Below are 24,396 nucleotides of genomic sequence, written 5' to 3'. Positions count from 1 at the left end.
TGTAGGTTCATACGATTAAAATGATCCCCTACTTATATAGGTTTGATTTTGTCGGACTTCTGTAAAAAATCATAACTACATGCAGAAAAAATGTATACGTTTAAAATTGTCATCTTCTGACCCCTATAACTTTATTTTTCCGCATATGGGGCTGTATGAGAGCTAATTTTTTGCGCCGTGATCTGAAGTTTTTATCGGTACCATTTTTGTATTGATCTGACTTTTTGATCTCTTTTTATTCATTTTTTCATGATATAAAAAGAAACCAAAGATACGTTATTTTGGACTTTGGGATTTTTTTTGCACGTACGCCATTGACCGTGCGGTTTAATTATATATTTTTATAGTTCGGACATTTACGCACGCGGCGCTACCACATATGTTTATATTTTTATTTACATGGTGTGTTTTTTTTATGAGAAAAAGGGGGTGATTTGAACTTTTAAGGAAAGGGTTAAATGACATTTAGTAACTTTTTTTTTTTTCAGTGTTATAGCTCCCATAGGGACCTATAACACTGCACACACTGATTGCCAGCACTGTTCACTACAAAGCCGTAGCTTTGCATTGATCAGTGTTATCGACGGTCGAATGCTCAAGCCCAAATCTCAGGCTCGGAGCAATCAATCGCCGAGGGGACACGCTGGAGGCAGGTAAGAGGACCTCTGCTCGTGTCCCAGCTGATCGGGACACCGCATTTTCACTGCGGTAGTCCCGATAAGCCCCGCTGAGCAGCCGGGCAGCTTTCAATTTCGGTTTAGACGCGGCGTTCAACTTTGAACACCGCGTCTAAAGGGTTAATAGCGCGCGGCACCGCAATCGATGCCGTGCGCTATTAGCCCGGGGTCCCGGCATCAGATACATGCCGGGACCAACCTGATATGACGGGATATCGCGGGAGCCGGCCAAGGACGTAAATATACGTCCTTGGTCATTAAGGGGTTAAACATAACCCCCGCCCCTGGCAAATGGGGGTGGGGAAGGGTTAAATCACCTATCCTATGTTTGTTGTTGACATAAGTAACATGTGGCCAAGTTTCATGTTAATATCTTTAGCTGTTTGGACATGATGCTGGAACATACACACATACACACACATATATATATATATATATATATATATACACACACACATATATACATACACACACACACATATATACATACACACACATATATATACATACACACACACACATTTGGGGAGATTTATCAAAACCTGTCGAGAGGAAAAGTTGCCCAGTTGCCCATAGCAACCAATCAGATCCCTTCTTTCATTTTGCAGAGGCCTTGTTAAAAATGAAAGAAGCGATCTGATTGGTTGCTATGGGCAACTCAGCAACTTTTCCTCTGGACAGGTTTTGATAAATCTCCAGCATTGAGTATTATATATATAGATTTGCAATAGGCAACATGGTAGACAACACTCCCTATTTTCCAGGCATGAGGGGAAAAAAAAATGAACGGGTATCCCAGCTTTATACATCTTATCCCCTATCCAAGGCATAAGATGTATGATTGCAGGGGTCCCGCCGCTGGGGACTCTCGCGATCTCTGTGCGGCCCCCGGCATTCTGTGCCGGGCACTGCCTCCGAGACTGGGACGTGACGTCATGGCCTAGTCTGTGAGGCAGCGCCCAACAAAGAATGCAAGGGGGCCGCACTGAGATCATGGGGGTCCCCAGCGGTGGGGACCCCTGCAATCATACATCAAGGCTGAATACCTCTTTAAGGAATCAAAGGAATTTTTTTCGCACTCACTGTAAAATCTCGCTCGTAGCCTTCATTAGGGGACACCAATACTGATGGGTATATGCTCTTGCCACTAGGAGGCGCTGACATTAGGAAAAAAGTTGGCTCCTCCCTGGCCAGATATACCCGCCCACTGGAAGTGAGGTAATCAGTTTTGTCACAAAGCAGGAGGAGAAGCCAACAAAGAAATATGTCCGAAGGACCATAGAAAAGAATCCCTGCTAAAAACCCAATAACCGGAAAAGATTATCCGGACAAAAAAGAAGAAATGGGTGGGTCTGGTGTCCCCCAATGAAGGCTACAAGAAAGATTTTACGGTGAGTACAAAAAAAAAAAAAATCTCCTTTTCTTGATTGCTCTTCATTGGGGGACACCTATACTGATGGGACGTACCAAAGCAGTCCCCTAGGGAGGGAAAGAACAACCAACAGCAAAATGGGAATCAGTCCAGAGACCAAACCCACTCGACCGTAAGGCCTGCCAACGAAATACCAGGCAGAGACAACCGAGGCCCACAAACTGAGCTCCCCGGAGAACCCCCGTCCATGGAGAAGGACTAGGACGCCAAGGAAGAGACCGTCCTATGTAGAGACTCCAAAGCTACGGTCCAGAAAGAGAGACAAGAAAAGGTCGATTAGGAAGCCAGATGGGCCAGAACCATCCGGGAGGAGGTAGAAAACAACTCCAAGGAACACAGAACCAGAGAAAGGGCTAACACTGCTGGAACAAAAATGGAAAAGGGCACAAACAAGAGAAGTCCTGGCAAAAAAAAAAAAAAACACCAGGGAGAGCATTGTACGCCTGAGCAGAGGGCGAGTACGGAAGGTGGAGACCAGAAAAAAAAACTAGAAAAAAAAAAAAAGAAGGATGGAGACTGGCTGTGGAGAGGCCTGGTGCAGAAAATCAATGACCAGAACAGCTGAAGAGCAAAAAACCCCATCCCAGGGGCCCGCCGCAAGCACCTGGGAGACCAAATAAGCTTGAGTAGAGCAAGCCGGATGACCGGAACGCCCACCGCCCCAGGAATACATTGACCCACAAAGGAGGAGATGGAAGGAAGAAGGCCAAAAAGCGAGCAGAATGCCTTGAAAAGGGGCATCCCGGAAAACCAGAGCGTCTGACATGAGAAATGGAGGTACCCGGGTCACCTGGAAGATGTACACCTGTAGAGTAAACACAACATCCACGAAACTCCCTGGGTGACAAAGTTCTACGTCTAGACAAGGAGAAGTGCCATACAGGAAACACGCCTCAACATACTAGGATAGTGTCCAAGACACAGACTAACCAGACATGAACCCAAGCGGTCTGAGAGGACCAAAGCAACATCCCGTCAGGATGGGAACGGAGGGGAAAACAAAAGGGAAGGGGTTACTCCAGAAAACTGTAGTGTCAGTGTAGCGCAATTGACACCGACAAGGAAGGAGGGAGATTGCACCGAGGGAGGAGAGCAATGGCAGGACCCAAACAACAGACAGTACTAGACCGGCTGTCGCCGAGCCATACATGAGTGTATAAACTCCTCCAACAGAAGAGAGTGCCAAGTCTGTATGAGCAACAGTAGATCAAGAAACCAGAAGAGAGTCAGGCTGCAAAAGTGCGCAGCACAGCAGATTGCTCTCAGCAAAAAACAAGGGCCCAGCCAGGTACCCCACCTATATGGAGGAGTGGAAAACAAGGGGTGGACACTATGAAACCCAGGCCCAGACCATGGCAAGCGCCCTGATCCCTGTACCCCCTGTGGAAGCTGGATGATCAAAATGCGCCAGGCACTATAGGAGCAGTGAAATGCTGCCCGAAGGTAAGGGGGCAAAGGACTGAGTGGAAGTCGTCCCAAGGAACCCTGCAACAACATATCAAGGAATGGAGGAGCTAATTTGAGTTCTGACTACGAATGGAAGGAAGAAGCGCACACACCCTCAAAGCGTCGAGAGAAACACCTCAACATGGTGTAACCCTGGGTCAGAAGGGCGTCAACGGAGCCATTCTGGTCATTTCCTAAGGCAACAGAGTCTGAACCACCCTGCACAGGAACCCAGGACAGATACCTGGAGGCATGGGGGGGCTGAACAGACTGTGTTGCCCCATCATGCCCCACGCCAGAGCAGAGGAGTTCAACCGCCTAAACCTGTGGAAACAAGATCACCGGAAGGCCTGAGGTACACCCCACAGAAAAAAAGGGAAGGTGGACTCTACAGGTGCAGAGTGGCCTAGCATATGTAGGGACACAGATGGGGCTACCGAACAATAGTAGAGGGGTACCAAGACTGCAGATGCAGACATTCAAAAGCACGGCAGCATGGTGTCACAACCATGCCCCTAGGAGACCAATGTTGAACCCTTAGAAAGGGGAACAGAGAGTGTTGCTCTTTCAGTGTAAGTCCATGGAACCTGCAGGAAACGCCCACATCCCAGCTCCAAATGGCGCCACACACCAGGACTGCTGTCTCAGACGCAAGGGATGAAGGATGTACGTGGAGCAGGAAACATGCAGACACAGTCTGACCGGCAAGTATAAAAGATCTAATTAAACCACTGAGACTCTCTTTGAAACTTCAACTGGAAAATGAGTCACCGGACTGTATCTGCGGGAGCGGCAAGAATGGGGAAGGTGACCTGGCAGAGTAGAAAACCATGCAGACACAGTCTGGCTAAATGGCATAGGGACCTTGGCCACACCGGGTGCTGCCTACCGAATCACACAGAGAGTGGGTTACCAGCCTTCAGCCTAGAGAGCGGCAGGCATGTAGGGAGGAAATCCTATGAACCAGTATGTGGTGTATTGTTTAAGGCCCATGGAGCAACATGGGGAGATTCACTCGTAAATACACCTTGGCTAGCCTGAACTACCGTCCACGCTGTGGGAAGTGTATGGTAGTGGACTCGACGTACTAGTAGTAGACCATGCACTACTGGCATCCGCCAGGAATGCAAAAAAAAAAACAACAACTCTTGCAAGGGCACCCGACCAGTGTCTTGCCTCGGTAGGGATGGTCTAGAATTCAGCCATGGGCACGATGGGCATGATATGGCACTCAATGGTAGACACTGAAACTTGAGACTTGTGGTAGCCACTAATGCAATATAGTATCAACACGGGGCCTCCATGGAGCCAAATATTCCCGGAAAATTATAAACTAAGATCAACAACCAAATTATGCTGAGTGGGGGGGGAGGTGGGAACTTGTGGTAAGATTCTGCACCCGGCAATCTGCGGCCAGGAAGGTTGGGATGGTTCACCGGACTATCCCCTCCAGAATGGCGACAGGAGCCATGAGGGGTCCGGCCCAGCACAGCCACATGTAATGGCGGCTAAGGAGCTGGGCACATGAGAGGAAGGGGACCCCTAGATGAGCAAGAGGGAGGGAAAGGGGGTTGTAGTACATACTCACCCATGGCAACATCTTCTTATAATCACCCTGAAGTCTTCACCCAGCTTATCGCCACGCTGCATCATACCAAGCTTAGATTGCAGGGCTAGCAGAGGCAAGTACAGGACCCGGACCCAGGGTACAACCTCCAGGCGCTGGCCATTGGCGATAAAGGGTTGACAGCCCATTCTCTTATGTTCCGTGCCCTTTTGTCGAATATGGGGGAACAGGTAGCGCCATGCTCCTGAACCCCCACCTGAAAAAGGGAATCAAAAATGAGATAAAAACCTAACTAAGCATCCCTTACTAGAAAATAATATAAAAAAAACAAAAACGACATGGTCTGTGTAGCTCCCAGACCTGTGTCTTGCCTCCTACTGACACTAGCTAAAACTGATTACCTCACTTCCAGTGGGCAGGCATATACTGCCAGGGAGGAGCAGACTTTTTTTCCCCCTAGTGTCCACGCCTCTTAATGGCAAGAGCATATACCCATCAGTATGTGCCCTCCAATAAAGAGCGTCCGAGAAATCCAGGCTAGTACGTGATCAAGTAAGACTTCATCTCAAGCTCGAAGGGCAACCCTCAAAACAGGGAAATAAAATATCAAACTTTCTCAGATTTTGCTACATATAGCACTGTCCTGTGTTCTAGTTCTGGACTGTACAGTAAATGCTCCCATAAGGGCTGCACAATACATACAAGCTTACAGCTGTCACACAACATTATACCTGTACCGTTTGCTCTTCCTTCTTTCTCCGCTCTTCATCCTGTAAACGTTTCTGTTGCTTTTTGGACACTACTTCTGTGAAGCCATCATTGAGGTTGGACTGTGAGTCTTCTAGAGTTGTAACTTCAGGGTGGTCGTCTATTATTACAACACCTGAAACCAATGGGGTGTAGGTAAGGTGCCACAATAAATACAATAGGGAGCAATAAATAAAAACCAACAAGTTTTTGGAATGGGAATTTCTAAGCATGGGGCACAGATTTTCCACAATATACACAAATCCAACACACGTGTAAGTATCATTCATGTGTGTCTTTTCCCGCTTGCACATTTTAAAAATTCGCACAGAGAGATAAGAGGCAGATACACTTTGTATATCATCTTTTTTGTGTATGGTTATTGAAATAGACTGCTCTGCACTCTGATATGTACCCTCTTATATAGAGGTTGAGCCCCTGTATTTCTGTTTGGTTGTCCTGAATTGAGACAATTTATTATGGTGCATGTACAATTTCTTAAATGAGCACGGACATGAAAAAAAAAAAAAACTTTTGATATGTCATAGAGACATATGAATAGTTTTGATCGGTCGGGGCCTGAGTGTTCAATGATGAATTTCCCCCTATGACCTCACATCTGATGGGCTGGTAAGGATTTGGGAGGGAAAAATGGGAGACAACTATGGGTACAGGGGTGTTGCCAGAGAGAGGGAGGAGGAGGCTGTAAGGGCATTGTATTCCGCTTTATGACTATGGCTGGGAGACAGGCCTCCATGCTTGGTACACAGGAGGCCATCAGCTGGCCTTCTGCTGCCACAACAACCATTGGGAGCACCCTTCCACAGTCAGTCCTATAGATTCCGTGGTGATTACAGAGTTAAAACAGCAGCTGTGGCAGTATCTCGGCTGTGACTGACAGCTGGGCCCCACCGCTGAAAGAGCATCGTTGATCGTTTTCTGTTTGTTTTACACCATGACGGATTAGGTCGGTCACGTCGGTAACGACATGTTTTGGCGTGACGGACCGTCACATGTTGTTGAGGAGGTTAATGGTCCCTGCCTTAATTTGGAACAACACATTATATAAAGCATACTAGGTCAAAAAATGGGAACATACTTGCATAGTTGTTCAGGTCAAACTGGGACAAGGCGTCCACTTTCTCCTTAGGTTTCTTGACAACTAGCTTAGGCTCTTCCTTCTTCTTGCCTGGGACATCCTTAGAAGCTTTTGACTGTGCTGAGGTACTGCCATCTTCAGGATGGGGGTGATAGTTGTGATAGTGGTGAGCGTTGCTGCTGCCACCCGACGAATCTACTTGGCTTAATCCTAAAGTCTGATCATCCATTGTCCTGATGGGTCGGTAAGAAGTAAATGAAATAATTATTTCCGCTTATCTAACTTATTGTAGAGCAGTGTTTTCCAGCTGTTGCAAAACTACAACTCCCAGCATGTCCGGACAGCCAAAGGCTGTTCGGGCATGCTGGGTGTTGTAGTTTTGTACCTTGGTTGGGAAACACTGTCGTAGACACAACATAAAAGCTATGGCAGATGTCTTACCCTCTTTTTCCCCTTTGTAATGATGTTCCGCTTCGCCTTTCTCCCCTGGGACCAGAGTAATGCCTGCTTGGTTTCGGCGCACCGGTATTGCCGCGACGGTTCTGCCGATCCATGCCAGGCCTCTGGCTGGAGAAACTTCTTTTGGCGCTTTCCCTTTTAGGTGGCGATTGCCCCAAACCATCAGCCGTTTTGTTTGGAGCTGGTGACTGGATACTGGCAGAAGTTGCAGCTTTCCGCTCGTCCCTCTCCCTTCGTTCGTTGAAGTCGCTACTTTCGGAAGCGGTTTCCCATTCTTCATTGGCCTGGTCGGACGAATTATGGTTAGACAGATCTGGGGTCTTGTTGCCTGAAAAATCGGATGGGAGTTCGTGGACACTATTAGAGGATGGCACGCCTTGATTGGAAGAGCCGGTGACTTCGGCAGGTTTGCCCGCGTCTTCTCTTTCCCGTTCTTTTAAACGTCTGAATCGTGGAGGCTTGTCCTGTCTAGGTGGTCGCGTAGGCCTTTGCCTCCTTGGTCGGTCCCTTGAGGGGTCAAACTTGCGTTCAAACTTAACAGGTGGTCTCTTTTCCCCCGGAGGTAACACTTGGTGCTCGTGATGTCTGTTTTCCCCTTCGTCCATACGGGGAGGTGGGGGCGGCCTTAAATCCTGCTGCCGTGGCATCCACTGGTTGTCTCTGTAGTTAGATCTTCTTGGTGGAGGAGGGCGTGACGGACGCATGCCAGGCTCCCTACCTCCACGACGGAAACTTCCCGCCCCTCTTCCTCTACGGGAAGGTTCACCCTTCGGCAAGAAGCCAGGTCTCGTTCTGTTGTCGTCTTCTCTAGGGAAGTGCCTTTCAGGCAGTTTGACTTCTGCCCTTGACATTCCAGCTTCTGACTTTAAGAGAGACGCAGATTTTGGCGCTCTTTTGATATCTGAGCGATCGTCTCTACGAGGTTTGATTCTAGTGGAAGTCTCCTTATCGGACAGAGGAGTGTCGCTTGCGCTCTCATGAACTTCGCTGTCAGAGTCCGTTTCGGAACCATGCTGTCTCCTCCTTTTCGGCAAGACCTCGAAATCTGAACTTTCGCTACGCGTTTCACTTTCGTCCCTTCGCCTTCCGGAGCCAGGAGGAGCAGGATCAGAGCGCATCTTGGAATCTCTGTAATGCGTATATTCTCTGTTTTGCCCTCTACCTCCACGTCCCCTGCCTCCATAAGATCCCCTATAGCTCCTTCCTCTGGAATAATACTCTCCCCGGCCTCGACCCCTATAGCCCTGATCAGGAAACCAGTCTCTGTCTCTAGCCTCTTTCCTATAAGCACGAGGTGGAAGAATAGGGTCCCTTCGATGCGGCACCATTGTATGTGAGGGCTGTGATGCTAACGGAGGTTTAGCATCTGATTTGGGCTTTTCAGGAGGAAGTTCTTTATTTTCCTTGCTAACCACACGCACTATTTTATCTTCCTTATTTGGCTGATTGGTTGACGCTGGTTGGGTGACTGGTTTGGGTATTGGATCTGAAATGTTTTCCAATGACTTTTCTTTATGTAGCGTATTGGTACTTGACACTTTAGGAAGAGTAGCGGTGTCTTGTGATTGTTTCTCTTGCTCAGCTTTATTTATGGTGGACACTGAACTTGGCACTGGCTGCTGCGGTAGCGTTTTCTTTTCCACTTTGTCTTGTTTCTCTTCTCTTCTTTCTCTTATAGGTTTTTCATGTCCAGTCTTTTCCTCTTCCTTTTCTTTCCTCATTTCACGCTCTTCTTTCATGTCACGAAGAATAGGTTTTTTGATGGGGCCGGATCGCCTTACTGGTCTATCTAAACCTTCTTCTCGGCTCCGGGATCCCGGTCTTGGGCCCCACCTTGTTTCTGACTTTGGTTTGAAAGGCTTTTCTGGTTTTGATATATCGAGTGGCTTCGAACTCTGAAAACTTTCTTTCCTTTGTTTCTCCTCTATGATTTCTTTCACAGGTTCAGCTGGTCTGATGGAGACTTTTGTGTTCATCTGTACTGTATCCACCCTCCTCTCCTCTTGTTTCTGAGTGTGAGAAGACTCACTGGATAAAGTCCTGGTTAACACGGGTTGGATATCAATGTGAGTCACTTCCTCTATAGGCGCTTGCTTCTCTGATGGTTCATATGCGGATATTACTGAGTCTTTTTCTTCTGCCTGAGGTAGTTGGATAGGCTCTGGATGTCTGATAGGTGCACTGTGAAGATCTGGCTCACGGGTTCTAGAAAAGAAATCAGCTTTGTGCTGGGGTTCAAATGGACTGTGGTCCAATGAGTAGTTCTCAGTGATGACATCTTGGTCCAGTGGTGTTTCAGATCTATATAATAGAAAGATTAAGAAAGTTACACACAAATGCCCTAACAGAGTGTTAGGTTTTAGCGTGGAATGATGTTTCAGACTTACAGTATTCTACAGTGGGGGGGAAAAAAGTATTTAGTCAGCCACCAATGGTGCAAGTTCTCCCACTTAAAAAGATGAGAGAGGCCTGTAATTTTCATCATAGTTATACCTCAACTAAGAGACAGAATAAGAGAAAAAAAAATACATAAAATCACATAGATTTTTAAAGAATTTATTTGCAAATTATGGTGGAAATTTCTGGCTCTCATAGACCTGTTACTTATTTAACCCTTAAGGACAAAGCCCATTTTGACCTTAAGATCCAGAGCATTTTTTGCACATCTGACCGTCACTTTAAGCATTAATAATTTATGCTTTAACTTATGAATTTGGTTCAGAGATTTTTTTGTCGTAACATATTCTTCTTTGTTATGGGTAAATTTTTGTCCATACTTGCATAATTTGTTGGTGAAAAATTCCCAAATTTCATGAACAATTACAAAATTTAGCATTTTTCTGAATTTGAAGCTCTCTGCTTGTAAAGGAAAAAGGAGATCCCAAATAAATTATATATTGGTTGAAAATTTGCAACCCTATTTCTCTCGAGTAAGGAAATACCTCATATGTGGATGTAAAGTGCTCTGCAAGCGCACTACAGGGTTCAGAAGGGAAGGAGGGACAATGGGATTTTGGAAAGTGAACTTTGCTGAAATGGTTTTTACGGCGCATGTCACATTTAGGAAGCCCCCATGGTGCCAGAACAGCAAAAAAAAACAAAAAAACAAATGGCATATTATTTGGGAAAATACACCCCTCAAGGAACGCAACAAGGAAAACAGTGAGCCCTAAAGGGTACTCTGCCCCTAGCGTCTGATCCCCTAACCAAAGGATAGGGGATAAGATGTCAGATTGTTATCGTTAGGTCACGGCTCCGCCCCCCTAAATACAAGTCTATGGGAAAGGGCGTGGCGGCCATCATGAGGGGGCGGAGCTGTGACATCACGATGCTCCGGCCCCTGTATAGCCGGTCATTACACACAGAGCGAGCAAGCTCTGTGCGGTAATGATAGCGGGGTGCGCAGCCAAGATCCCGGGGGTCCTTTGGATAGGGGATAAGATACCTAGGGGCAGAGTACTCCTTTAACACCCCACAGGTGATTGACAAACTTTCGTTAAAGTGGGACGTGAAAATGAAACATTTGATTTTTTTTACAAAAATGCTGGTGTAACCCCAAATTTTTCATTTTCACAAGGGGCAATAGGAAAAAATGGCCCCCAAAATTTGAAACCCCATTTCTTTTGAGTAAGGAAATACCCCATATGTTGATATAAAGTGCTCTGCGGGTGAACTACAATGCTCAGGAGAGGAGGAGCGCCATTGAGCTTTTGAAGAGAATTTATTTGGAATAGAAACCGGGAGTCATGTGCGTTTACAAAGCCCCCGTGGTGCCAGAAAAGTGGACCCCCTCCACATGTGACCCCATTTTGGAAACTAGACCCCTCACGGAATGTAACAAGGGGTGCAATGAGCATTTACTCCCCACAGGTGTCTGACAGATCTTTGGAACAATGAGCTGTGCAAATGAAACATTTTTCTTTTCACGGACCACTGTTCCAAAAATCTGTCAGACACCTGTGGGGCGTAAATGCTCACTGCACCCCTTGTTACATTCTGTGAGGGATGTAGTTTCCATAACGGGGTCACATCTGGGGGGGGGGGGGGGGGTCTTTGTAAATGAACTGGAGGAGAACAGTTTAGAGACCACAGTATAGTGGTCTCCAAATTGTGAGCCACCAGATGTTGCAAAACTTTAACTCCAAGACTGTCCAGGCATGATGGGAGTTGTAGTTCGGCAACATCTGAAGGGCCAGATGTTACAGAGCTACAACTCCCAGCATGCCTTGACTGACTAGGCATGCTGAGAGTTGTAGTTTTACAACATCTGGAAAAAGGAGATTTTTTTGTACTAACCGTAAAATCTCTCTCTCGTAGCCTTCATTGGGGGAACCTAACTGATGGGTATATGCTCCAGCCACTAGGTGGCGCTGACACTAGGAAAAAGAAAAGTCGTCTAATCCCTGGCAGGATATACCCGCCCACCTGCAGTGAGGTAATCAGTTTTGTCACAAAGCAGTAGGAGAAGCCCAAGAGGAAATACGTCCGAAGGACTGTAGTAAGGAATCCCGGAAACAACCCAAGAACCGGAAGAGAAGAAATGGGTGGGTGCGGCGTCCCCCAATGAAGGCTACGAGAAAGAGATTTTACAGTGAGTACAAAAAAAATCTTTTCTCGTTCGCTCTTCATTGGGGGACACCTAACTGATGGGACGTACCAAAGCAGTCCCCTAGGGTGGGAAAAAAACAAACATCAGTGAAAAGGAGACAGTCCAAGACTGAACTTGCATGCCCACAAGGTCTATGGACGAGTCCCCAGATCGGTGACATACGAGGCCCAGAACAATGAGTTCCTGTAAGATCTCCCATCCAAGTAGAAGGACCAGAACACCAAGGGAAAGATCCATCCTCTGTAGAGACCCAAGGCACCTGGGTCAAATAGAGAGGCAAGAAAACCCAGGAAAAAGGGAACCCGATGTCCATGAAAAAAACTCTCCTGCGAAAAAAAACTTCTGGGAAGAAGGGAAGGAGAGCAGAACAGGAATACTGCCACCGACCAAAGGATCACTGATGAGTCAGGGGCCAGCCACTACAAATGTCCAATCACGGAACCATCAGCAAGGCTCAAGGAATCGAAAAGCCGCCTGAAAAGAAGGCACACCGCAGCATCGCAGGACAGAGTCCAAATCAAGGGAGCCAACAGTGATAGATCAGAGTGGTCTGAGAAAATCTGAGCAGCTTCAAGAAACCTCCCGTCAGAACGGAAATGGAGGAGAACCAATAAGAGCCCAGCTTGGACTCCCAGGGTCCGGGCATAGGAAGAATTACCCCCAGAAGACCTGGAGTCAATGAAGTACGACTGACACAGACAAAAGGGGAAGAAGGACATACAAAGAACTAGGCTGTGATAGCGGACAGAAAGCACACAAGCCCAGACTGTAAAATCCACCGATGAATGCATCTTAGCAAAATTCAAATAGTCCCTCCAGGAGGGAAAAAAACAAGGGTGGTCAAGACGACAACCCAAGTACAGACATACGACGGCACCCTGATCCCCGCACCCCAAGTGAAATGGGGGGCGGCAAGCGCGCTAGGCGCAGAGGGAGCAGGGAAATGCAAGCACTGGGTGGACGAAGCCCCCCCCCCGGCTCTAGCGGCAACCATCGCCGCCTGGAGGAGCCACCGTGCGATCCAGGAGGGATCGGAGCCCCGCCTCCGGAGCTTGGCAAAAAAATACAAGAGCCGTTGAGGGTTAGGGATCGATCGATATCGTTTTTTTAGGGCCGATACCTTATACCGATATAAGTTATCGGCTATTTAACCCCCTGCGACACCGCTGCAGATCATTGATTTAAAGCGGGCGCTTTAAATCAATGATCTGCAGTGGCTTTTGCGGGGCCATAGACCACCGCCACCACCCGCTTCTCTCCCCTACCTGCCAGGGTGCTCCGGGCCATCCATCCATCCATCGTTCATGTAGTGTCCGGGTGTGTTCCGGGTGGAGGGTGGTCCGGTCCGGGCTGTCCTTCTCCGGCGGTCATCTTCTCCACCACGGGCAGGCTCCGGCCTAGTACGCTGCATAGACGTCGCTGCTCAGTGAAGCCCGTGCGCAGCGACGCACCTGACGTCACGGCGTAGCGGCGTCTATGCAGCGTACTAGGCCGGAGCCTGTCCGGAGTGGAGAAGAAGACCGTGGGAGAAGAAGGACAGCCCGGACCGGACCACCCTCCACCCGGAACGCCCCCGGACACTACATGAAGGAAGGATGGCCTGGACCACCCCCATTACGGGTAAGTTTAATTTTTTTATTGACTCCGAGGGTGGGGGAGGGGCCCGACTGGTATAGCGGTATGGGAAAAAATCCATACCGGTGTACCGCCTAGCATCACGGTGGGGGGTGCGACGCGGTGCGGTGGGTCGGGGGTGCGGTGCGGCGGGTCGAGGGGGTGGCGGTCACGGTGCGGTGGGGGCGGTGCGGGGCATTATCGGCTTATCTGCAAGATAATTGCCGATAATGCCCAAAATCGTGATTATCGGCCGATAATATCGGCCATACCGATAATCGGTCGATCCCTATTGAGGGTCAATCCAGATAGTGACGAGGAGGTACCTGAATCACACGAACAGAATCCCTGGAAAAGAACACCCGGAAGCACAGGGAGGGTCTGAGCAGACAGGTGCCCCAGCAGGCCCCATGTCAGAACAGAGGAGCTCAACCGCCCCGGAACTGTGGATACAACAGCACCGGAAGCCCCGGGGTGCACTCACCGAGCAAAAAAAGGTGGCTCTACACCTACGAAACGGTCCTAGCATATGTAGGAACACAAACATCAGGACCCCATGACAACAGCGGCGGACCAAGACCGCAGACACTGTGAAATATCCACAGGACCAGCAGGAAAGGAGTTATGCCCACAGCAGACCAAGAGTGCAACCTAAGAAAGGAGAACAAGTGATGCTGCAGTTGCTGCAAAGAAAGGCCCCGGAATCCACAGACAAAAAACAAAAAATCCGCACCCCATCTCCTAATGGTGCTAGACACCCAGGCTGCAGTCGCAGACTCAGGAGAGGAAGAATGGATGTGGAGCAGGTAAAAAGGCCGACACAGTGTGACCTACAGGAAAAAAGGAGGACCAAAGAACCTACATGCACACAATCAGCGGGACTGCACCTGGAAGAGATACACCGGACCACAGCTGCAGTGGCAGCCGAATGTGGGAGGCGACCAGGAGGATTGGAACACCAAGCAGACATAGTCTGGCCATAGGGCGAAAAAGACCGTGGCCACGCCTGGTCCCGCACACGATGACGCACGGTGGGGAGAGATATAGGCCCGTAAACAGAGTAGCAGGCATGCAGAGAGGGACCTGCCAAGCAGGCCACCCATTAAATCAGTAGGTGGTGCAGTGTACAAGGCACATGGGGCAAATCGGAGAGACTCCCACGAAAACTACCATTGTAGCGGTGAACTACCGTCCACAGGGCGACAATGCATGGTAGATGACCCAAAGCAGCAGTCTGGCTGAGCAAGGAACCCCCCCCCCAGAGCGTAGGGAAGGGGAACACCCTGACCGGAGATGACAGCGCACCCACGACAAAAGTGGAAGGGTGGGGAGACCAGAAACCCCGCCCCCTGGGGAGAGATAGAGAGAAGCAGAGAAAAAGAGTAACGCATCCCTGACATCCCGCATAGTGTCCATGGGAAATGCTGGGTCAGTTCCATGCATACCAAGCACCAGAGTGGGGTACTGGAACACTAGCCGCATGCACACACTCTCCTTCGGCCGTGAGAGAGTGGGCAGAAGAAAAAATTCAGACAACTGTCTGGCTTACCGGTATGAGTCCCTAGGGGCCAGCGAGTCATCCCAGCGGGAACCTCACCCAGTAGTGAGGTTTTGGAAGACCAGTCGCAGATACACCGGTGATGTGACGCGTAACAAGTGGCGAAGGGAACCTTGTAGACCCTACCAGGTAGACAGGTAGTGGACCATGGAAAACGAGATAGTGTATGGGCACCTCGCTCAGGAGGGAGGTACTAGAACCCTAGCCTCAGATACATCAGACGCGAGATGTATGACAGTCGGGGCAGGCAACTACACAGACCACCGGCTGGCTCACTGGCATGGACCAGGGTGGATAATGGAACACTCCGTCGGATGTCACCCACAATAGCGAGGTACCGAAACTGCAGAAGCAGAGACAACAGCTGGTTGATGTAGGACAGGCGCTGTAGACCACCAAGCAGACTAAAGACTGGCTTACTGGTAAGGGTCCAAGATAACGATGCATCCCATAGGCACCTCACCTGGTGTAGGCAACCCTGCAGATCACTATCTGGCCAGCCGGCATGGATACACAGAAGACAACCAAGCATACCACCGGCACTTCACTGGGCAGTGAGGGACCAGAACCTCAGACGCAGATACACCAGCCATCTGATGTATGACAGGCAGCGTAAGCAACCAGCAGACCACGGAGAGGCTTACTGGCTGGGACACACCGACGACAACTATTCATCCCATCGGTACCTCACTCAGTAGAGAGGGACTGGAACACCAGCCACAGACATCAGCCGTGTGATGTAGGACAGGCGGTGTAGTCAACTATGCAGACCACTGTCTGGCCTACTGGCGCGGATCCACAGAAGACCACCATATTCACCAACAGTAGTGAGGAAATGGAACTCTAGTCGCAGATGCAGCAGCCGAGAATTGTGTGACCGGCGTTGTAGGAAACCATGCAGACTACTGTCTGGGTTACTGGAAGGGGTCCGTAGAAGACTTTGTAACAAGCCTTAGGGTCCTTAAGACACATCGGAGCAGTCCTCCATATATCGCACAAGGCAGTGGGGTATCGGAACTGCCTCCACAGACACCTCCGCCGAGACAAGTGTGTCAAATGGCAGAGGAAACCATGCAGACAAATGTCTGGCTTACTGGTATGGGTGCTGAAGACACATCAGGTCAGATCTCCATATACTGCACCAGCAGTGGGGTATCAGAACTGCAGCGACAATACCTGAGCTGTGATATGTGTAACAATCGGCAGACGAAACCATGCAGAACACTGTCTGGCTTACTGGTATGGGTCCTGAAGACACATCGGTCAGTTCTCCATATACCGCACTCAGCAGTGGGGTATCGGAACTGCACCAACAGAGACATGAGCCCTGAGACGTGTGACAAACGGCAGAGGAAACCATGCAGACAACTGTCCGGCTTACTGGTATGGGTCCATCGTAGAGTCATTCCCTCGGTACCTCGCACTGCAGCGGGGCACCAGAACTCCAGCCGCAGATATATCCGCCGTTTGATGTACGACAGGCGTTGCAAGCAACCATGCAGAACACTGTCCGCCTTACTGGTATGGGACCAAAATAGACCACGGAACACTCCATCAGGCCCCTCACACAGCAGAGGTACCGGAATTCCAGCCGCAGATACATCTACTGGGATGATTCCATAGAAGACAACGAGACGCTCCGTAGGACACCCCCAAAAGAAGTAGGGATCGACCGATATCGTCTTTTTAGGGCCGATACCGATAATCGGTGGAGGTAAGGGCCGATAGCCGATAACTTATACCGATATTCCGGTATAAGTTATCGGCTATTTATCCCCCCGCGACACCGTTGCAGTTCATTGATTTAAAGCGGGCGCTTGAGGTGCCATAGGCCGCCGCCGCCTCCCGCTTCTCTCCCCCTGCCTGTCCGGGGGTCCTGAGTCCCATCACCGCCACCGCTCCCCCCACCACCGCACCGCGAACGACCCTCCGAAACGCCGCACCCCCCAACGCACCGCCCTGGCCCCATTGCCTCCCCCATCCCCAGTTTTATTATTACCTGTTCCCGGGGTCCACTCTACATCTGGCTCCGGTGGCGTCCTCCCGAGCTGTCACTGTGCGCACTGAAGGTGACGTCGCGCACGTAACTTGTCATTGCGCACAGCGTAACGCAGGACGCAGCAGGAGCCAGAAGTAGCGTGGGCCCCGGGAACAGGTAATTATAAAACCGGGGATGGGGGAGGCAATGGGGCCGGGGCGGTGCGGTGGGGGGGTGCGACGCAGTGCGGCGGGGGGGGGGGGGGCGGTTGCGGTGCGGTAGTGTGTGTAAAAACCTTGTGAAGACTTACAGAAAACCTCTGTCTTTTGACCTCTGTCAATGCCAACAAAGGGGATATAACAAAGTATTGAGATGAACTTTTGTTATTTACCAAATGCTTATTTTCCACCATAATTTGCAAATAAATTCTTTAAAAATCAGACTAATGCGATTTTATGGATTTTTCTTCTCATTATGTCTGTCATAGTTGAGGTTATAACCTATGATGAAAATTACAGCCTCTCATCTTTATAAGTGGGAGAACTTGCACAATTGGTGGCTGACAATACTTTTTCCCCCACTGTACTCTATTTACTGTCAGGATTCACAGGTTGGGAAAGTTGTTGAGAATTTCCAATTATTCACAAGATTTTGTGTGAATTCAATAATAAATAAGTTGGGTCGTGAGAACACTCTCGCCCTTTCCCGTGATCACCACAGCACACTTTTCTGTCTGCAAAAGAGCTTAAAAGGTCTACTCCACTGGCCAGTGTTCCGGCTGCGTTCAGAACATTTACTCCCAAACACAGTGCGCGCTGTGGGGGTCGGCCACGGCCCCTTGTGACTATAGGGCAACACCCCCTAAATGCAAGTCTATGGAAGGGGACGTGACGGTGGCCGGAACACTGGCCAGTGGAGTACCCCTTTAAGCTAAACGCTGTGTTCCTGATTGGGCACCTGAGTAGTGTACAGTCTTGGCGGAGACAAAAGAGCACCCACCCCCTCACATTTTAGTAATTATTTCATTATACCAGTATTTCCGGAGTATAGTGAATAAATATTAGAATCCCAATCCTATAAAGAGTTATACCATATGAATAATGTACATTTTGCCATTCAATCCTACCTGTAATCTTCAGGCTCTTCTGGCTCTTTAGTAGAGGATGAAACCTGTGGGCTGTCAGGGTGTGGGTAGGGCTCAGCTCCCCACATCATGCGAGGTTCAGATATTGGGACACCGTGGTCTCTAACGGATCGAGCCATGTGTTCATATGGTTCAGAAGCAGATGTTGAGGGTTCAATTTGTTCACGCCTCATCAGAGGTTTGGTTGGTATCATTCCTGTATAAACAGAGCACAAGAGGTACATAAAAATCTGCCTAGGGATAAAAACTGCAAGAAAGTTATGCTGAACAAATAAAAGTTGACTGAACCCATCCGTGTGATCAACCTAATTTGTATGGAGACTTCCTGTTTGCAGAGGTCGGGAGGGAAGAACGGTTGAGCATTTTGGATGCAAGGTCCTTTGGTTCTCAAGGAGATAAAGCGCTGGTTAAAAGGTGTCTGGCAGAGCCCTTCTCCACTCTCCCTAATGTCAAACATGCACCAATTGTGGACAAACAAAAGATAAAAATAAATAAAAGTCATACCAGGATGCATTGGTGGAATGTCCATTGCTGGCCTTCCAGACATCATTCGAGGATCCATGTAAGGCTGCATCATTAACCAGCGAGGATCAAAAGCCATGGAGGCCAAATGTTGAGGATGTGGTCCCAAGGGCTGGTAAAGAGGCCTGTGTTGTGGTGGAGGAACAGGGCTACTAGAAGGTTGTGACTGGGCTGGTTGGGATAGCACACCTTGTTGCTGCTGCTGCCACTGCTGCTGTTTCATCTGTTCCTGAGAAATTAAACAGCAAATTTGGAAAGTTAAAACACTTCTCCACTATCTAATGTTTATAAGGGGCCCCCTGACTCTTCAACTTGTTTTGGGTTGCTTTTACTAATGGTTCTTTAAAGGGGTACTCCGCTGCTCAGCGTTTGGAACAAACTGTCCCAAACGCTGGAGCCGGGAGTTAGTGATGTCATAGCCACGCCCCCTCGAGATGTCATAGCCCCACCCCTCATGATGTCACGCCCCGCACCCTCAATGCAAGTCTACAGCCATCACGCCCCCTCCCATAGACTTGCATTGAGGGGGTGGGGCGTGACGTCATGAGGGTTGGGGTGTGACATCATGAAGGGGTGGGGCTATGACGTCACTTGCTCCCAGCGCAGGCTTCAGCGTTCGGGACAGTTAGTTCCAAACGCTGAGCAGCGGAGTATCCCTTTAAGATGAACAAGTGTCAGCTCCATATACGATCTTCAGACACAAGGAAAAGGTGGGCTTTAAATTGACTTAATAGACAACTTTTGTCTCATCCGGAGTGATCATCACCAGTTGGGGTCAGGGTGCTGTGCTCCACACTAATTGCCAGAACAAAGGGCCAGAAGCACACTTTAGGTTTTCAGGTAACAACTGGGTTCATTTAAGAGAAGTGACCATAACACGACCTGCAGGACTGCTGAAAAAAACATTTAAAAAAAGTACTGTACCTGCTGTCTCTGGAATCTTGGAGGCAAAGATTTCTGAAACTGCTTTGAGTATCCAGAAGAAAGTGGGGGGCGCGTTTGTGTTCCACTTTCAGATTCACTCTCATGTGGGATCACAGGGCCTGAAGATGGCGACGGGGAAGGTGGGAGATTAGACACCGGAGATGGAACTGAAGGCGGCTGGAGAACAAGTGGCGGCAGCTGGACAGGTATGGCAGGAGGGGTGTCCGCTCGGTCGCTTGAAACACTATCCTTCCTAGTAAAGGGTGGTTCTTCTGACACTACTAGAAATATAGAACACACATTGCCATGTTAAATTTAAAATAACAGGCTCCACTTTTACAATTTGGTTTCCTGATTTTAAGGAAACCATAAAACATATCTGGGCAATTTAATATATTTCTTCTCTCCATCTCCTCATAAACCTGTGTCTGCCTGCAATACCACTGGCTGCAGCAGGAGCCTTCCCTCTGTCCTGTCTAGAATAAGACAAAGGTCATTAAAGGGGTTATCCAGGAAAACTTGATTATATATATATATATATATATATATATATATATATATATATATATATATATATATATATATATATATATATGTATATATATAATCAACAGGCTCCAGAAAGTTAAACAGATCTGTAATCCTTTCAGTACTTATGAGCTTCTTAAGTTGAGTTGTTCTTTTCTAAGTGCTCTCTGATGACACATGCCTCAGGAACCAGTTTAGAAGAAAATCCCCATAGCAAACCTCTTCTAAACTGGGCAGTTCCCGAGACACATGTCATCAGAGAGCACTTAGAAAACAACTCAACTTCAGAAGCTCATAAGTACTGAAAGGATTAAGATTTTTTAATAGAAGTAATTTACAAATCCGTTTAACTTTCTGGAGCCAGTTGGTTGGTGTGTGTGTGTGTGCGTGCGCCCATATATATATATATATATATATATATATATATAAAAAGTTTTTTCCTGGATAACCCCTTTAAGTCCTGCCACAAGCTAAACCTTGCATCTCCCCTTAGTAGGAAACAGAACAGATTGCCAGTACATAATGTGTTTTGTACAGGATTCCTTGTTTGATGCAGACTGGGCAGGTTAAAAGGGTTATCCCTGAATAGTAAAATAGAGCTAATTTCTACCAAAAACAGCACCACACATGTCCTCAGGTTGTTTGTGGTATTGCAACTTGACTCCATTGACGTCAACAGAGCTGAGCTACAATACCACACCCAACCTGAGAACAGGGACGGTGCCGTTTGTTCTTTTAAGAAATAAGCTGTTTTCTTAATCTTTGATAGCCCAAGTATTTATCTTAAAAGGTATTTATAATCTAGATACAGGTCTTTAAAGGGGATATGCAGCATAACACTTATGCGCGGGCTGCAAAAACAAAACAAACTTTAACTAACCTTCCTACGTTCCCTTGTTGCTATTCCTCCGCTGCTGCTGGGCTCCATGCTTCTTGGGCTCGAAACGTCATGCTGCAGTCAACGTATCACCTGCCACAGAGATGTCCCGCCTCGGCTGGGGATAGGCTGAGCGCACTGTCATGTAGGGAGCCCGGGCAGCAGGAAAAAGATGGGGTCCAGGCTCCTTACATGACAGTGTGCTCAGCCTATCACTGGTCGAGGCGGGACATCGCTGTGGCCGGCGATACGTTGAGCGAAGCGTGACGTTTCGAGCCTAAGTAGCATGGAGCCCAGCAGCAGCGGAGGAATTTGACGCTGATACAGGAGCAATGGGAGAACATAGGAAGGTTAAAGTTTGTTTTATCTGTTTTTCCAGCCCGAGGCACAGGGGGACATAAGTGTTATGCTGCAGATCTCCTTTAAAACCAGTGTATATAATACGTCAATATTGAAATGTTTGCACCCATACTAGTCTACAAAACATTGTCTACCTAGCTCAGGCGACATTTCTTCTAAATCAGCAACATTTTCACTTTCTTCTGATGGTTCGATTTCAGGCTGAGTGATGAGGTCTTCCTTTTCTTCGTGTTGTACTGGAGTCTCTGGCCTCTCTGGTTCCTTTTCTTCCTCAGGCTGTTCATGATCGGTGACCTCCTTTTCCTCCTGGGGGACAGGAGACTCTGGCTGGGGCGGCTCGGTGACCGGCTGCTCTTCAACTGGTTTCTCAGGTGCGGGTTTCTCAGAAGGGGTTGGGGCAGAGGCTGCAAACTTCTCATTCAAACGCTTTAACTTTTCTGCACATGCGGCTTTCCTTTGCTCTTCCATGCGCCTTTCCTCCTCCTCGCGTCTCTTACGGGCTCGCTCCACGGCCGCAGAAACCTCCGCTTGTTGTCTACGTCTTTGCTTCCAGATCTCATCCTCGCTGGGTCGAGACGGTAAAGGTGACGGTCTTGATGGTGCACCTGGGCGGCTTTGAGGCGGATGCTACAAAATGTGTTAGAAAACCCAAGTATTTTTTAAATAGATGTTAACAGAAAAAAAATTAAATTATAATTATATATTTTTTATCCCATGTGTGTCCATTTTATGTATATGCTGGGAAGTGTAAGGTACACAGATGCCTCCAATTATAGTGTGTGGTCCTACTGTAAAGGGAGGGGGGGGGGGGGGATAGACTGATGTTCTTTTACTGAGTTTCTGTAATGCTAATACAATGGTCTCCAAACGGTGGACTTCCTGCTGCTGCCAAACTACAACTCCCACCATGCCCGGGCAGCCAACTGCTATCTGGGCAAGCTGGGAATTGTAGTTTTGCCACATCTGGAGGTCCACAGTTTGGAGTCCACTGGGCTTAGGTAACACAACGGACACGTTTGTGTGAATGTCAGCAGCTTTCCCAGTGTAATCCTAAAAAAGAAATATACTAAAACCATACCTGTTGAGGAGCGCTTTTTGGCTGCAACAGAGGTGGAATATTTTTGTCGAGAGATAATAGGGATGGAGGCATTTGGCGTCTCTCCTGTAACATGACAAAGCAAACAATGTTAAAAACTTCTTAGGCAAGATGGCTGCCCCCCATACAACATTACATTTAAATAATTACCATAAGAAAAAAACAAATAAGAAGGAATTATATTAATAAATATATATATATATATATATATATATATATATATATATATGTAGAGAGACAGAGAGAAAGAGAGAGAGACAGAGAGAAAGAGAGAGAGACAGAGAGAGAGAGACAGAGAGAGAGAGACAGAGACCGAGAGAGAGAGAGAGAGATAGAGAGGCAAAAATCTAAAAATGTTGCAGCATATTTGATTTTGCATCACTGGACTAATACAGCTACTCAAATTCACTATATATTTGATTTATTTATATAGATTGTAAACTTTTAGGTCTAAAGAGTGGGAATTTCGTTGTCACACACTGGCAGAATACAAATACCTTGTAATGTGGTCATATACATTACAAATGGGTTTAAACGTGGCTGATACTTTTGATTTAAAAAGAGGAATGAGCGGCTGCCAGTGTATTTCCCTTGTTCATAATCACATGCAGTATGAGCTATGTATGCAAAAAAAAGGGGTACTCATGGAAAACCTTTTCTTTTTAAATCAACTGGTGCCAGAAAGTTAAACAGATTTGTAAATTACTTCTATTAAAAAAATCTTAATCCTTCCAGTACTTTTTAGGGGCTGTATACTACAGAGGAAATTCTTTACTTTTTAGATTTCTCTGATGTCATGACCACGGTGCTCTCTGCTGACCTCTGCTGACCTCTGCTGTCCATAGCAGCATATGTTTGCTATGGGGATTTTCTTCTGCTCTGGACAGTTCCTAAAATGGACAGCAGAGGTCAGCAGAGAGCACTGTGGTCATGACATGAGGGAAATCTAAAAAGTAAAGCATTTCCTCTGTAGTATACAGCACCTAAAAGAACTGGAAGGATTAAGATTTTTTAATAGAAGTAATTAAAAAATGTGTTTAACTTTATTTTAAATCAGAACATTTTAATTAAACATTTTTGCATAAAAACAAAACACAGATATGAGCGCCCCCCCTTCCCTCCCGCCCACAAAAATAAACTATTCCCCCCACCCCCAAGATCTGTGTACGACCCTCACAATGGAACTATGGCAACATTATGGAAAGTAAAATAATACAGCATAACAAAAAAAAGTTATCCCAGCGTATAACCACATTGCGGAATGACAACTTATAAACGGAAACGTAGAAGGGCAGCACAAGAGAGTGCAGACAATGGAGTGACCCACACAAAAGAACACAACTACAAGACACAGCACATCGGATTAGACAAGACACAGCAAGACACCAGAAATAGAAAAAATACGAACAAGACAACAAATTACATACATTCCCCCCGGTAGCACCTCCATGGGGGTCCTCTGTAAATATGCAGATGGTTACCCCGGGGTATCAATCCAAGGGCCCCAAATGAGTTCAAATGTATGCATGGCCTTCCGCTTGCAATATATCCCTTACTCCAATCTAATAATATGATTCAATTTTACAATCATCTTGTATATAGTAGGAGGGGAGGCTCTCAACCAGTGCTGTGCAATTAACTTACGGGCCTGATATAGAATTCTGCCAATACCTTTGTATAGACCACCGTCTACGTCCAGCCCATCTAAGTAGCCAAAAATACATGACACGGCGAATAAAGCAAATGGGCAACCATAAAC

At 47.6% G+C, this 24,396-nt stretch overlaps 1 protein-coding gene across 5 annotated transcripts in view; it reads right to left on the bottom strand.

Annotated features, from left to right (window-relative positions):
- Positions 1 to 24,396, bottom strand: part of PRRC2C (proline rich coiled-coil 2C) — a 113,376-nt gene that overhangs the window by 31,207 nt on the left and 57,773 nt on the right. For 4 of the 5 annotated variants that reach the window (XM_056523246.1, XM_056523245.1, XM_056523248.1 and 1 more), the window contains exons 11-18: positions 22,620 to 22,703; positions 21,676 to 22,168; positions 19,777 to 20,057; positions 18,835 to 19,081; positions 18,313 to 18,526; positions 7,410 to 9,728; positions 6,969 to 7,201; positions 5,854 to 6,005 (exon numbers count right to left, since the gene is read on the bottom strand). In XM_056523246.1, the coding sequence (XP_056379221.1) occupies positions 5,854 to 6,005; positions 6,969 to 7,201; positions 7,410 to 9,728; positions 18,313 to 18,526; positions 18,835 to 19,081; positions 19,777 to 20,057; positions 21,676 to 22,168; positions 22,620 to 22,703 (4,023 nt within the window). The remainder of the gene's footprint in view (positions 1 to 5,853; positions 6,006 to 6,968; positions 7,202 to 7,409; positions 9,729 to 18,312; positions 18,527 to 18,834; positions 19,082 to 19,776; positions 20,058 to 21,675; positions 22,169 to 22,619; positions 22,704 to 24,396) is intronic. The other variant, XM_056523247.1, reaches the window with a different exon arrangement.

Source organism: Hyla sarda, chromosome 6 (genome assembly GCF_029499605.1).
Source record: "Hyla sarda isolate aHylSar1 chromosome 6, aHylSar1.hap1, whole genome shotgun sequence".
Taxonomy (NCBI): domain Eukaryota; kingdom Metazoa; phylum Chordata; class Amphibia; order Anura; family Hylidae; genus Hyla; species Hyla sarda.
The sequence above is the reverse complement of the archived record's forward strand: the minus strand, read 5'-3'. Positions and strand labels throughout refer to the sequence as shown.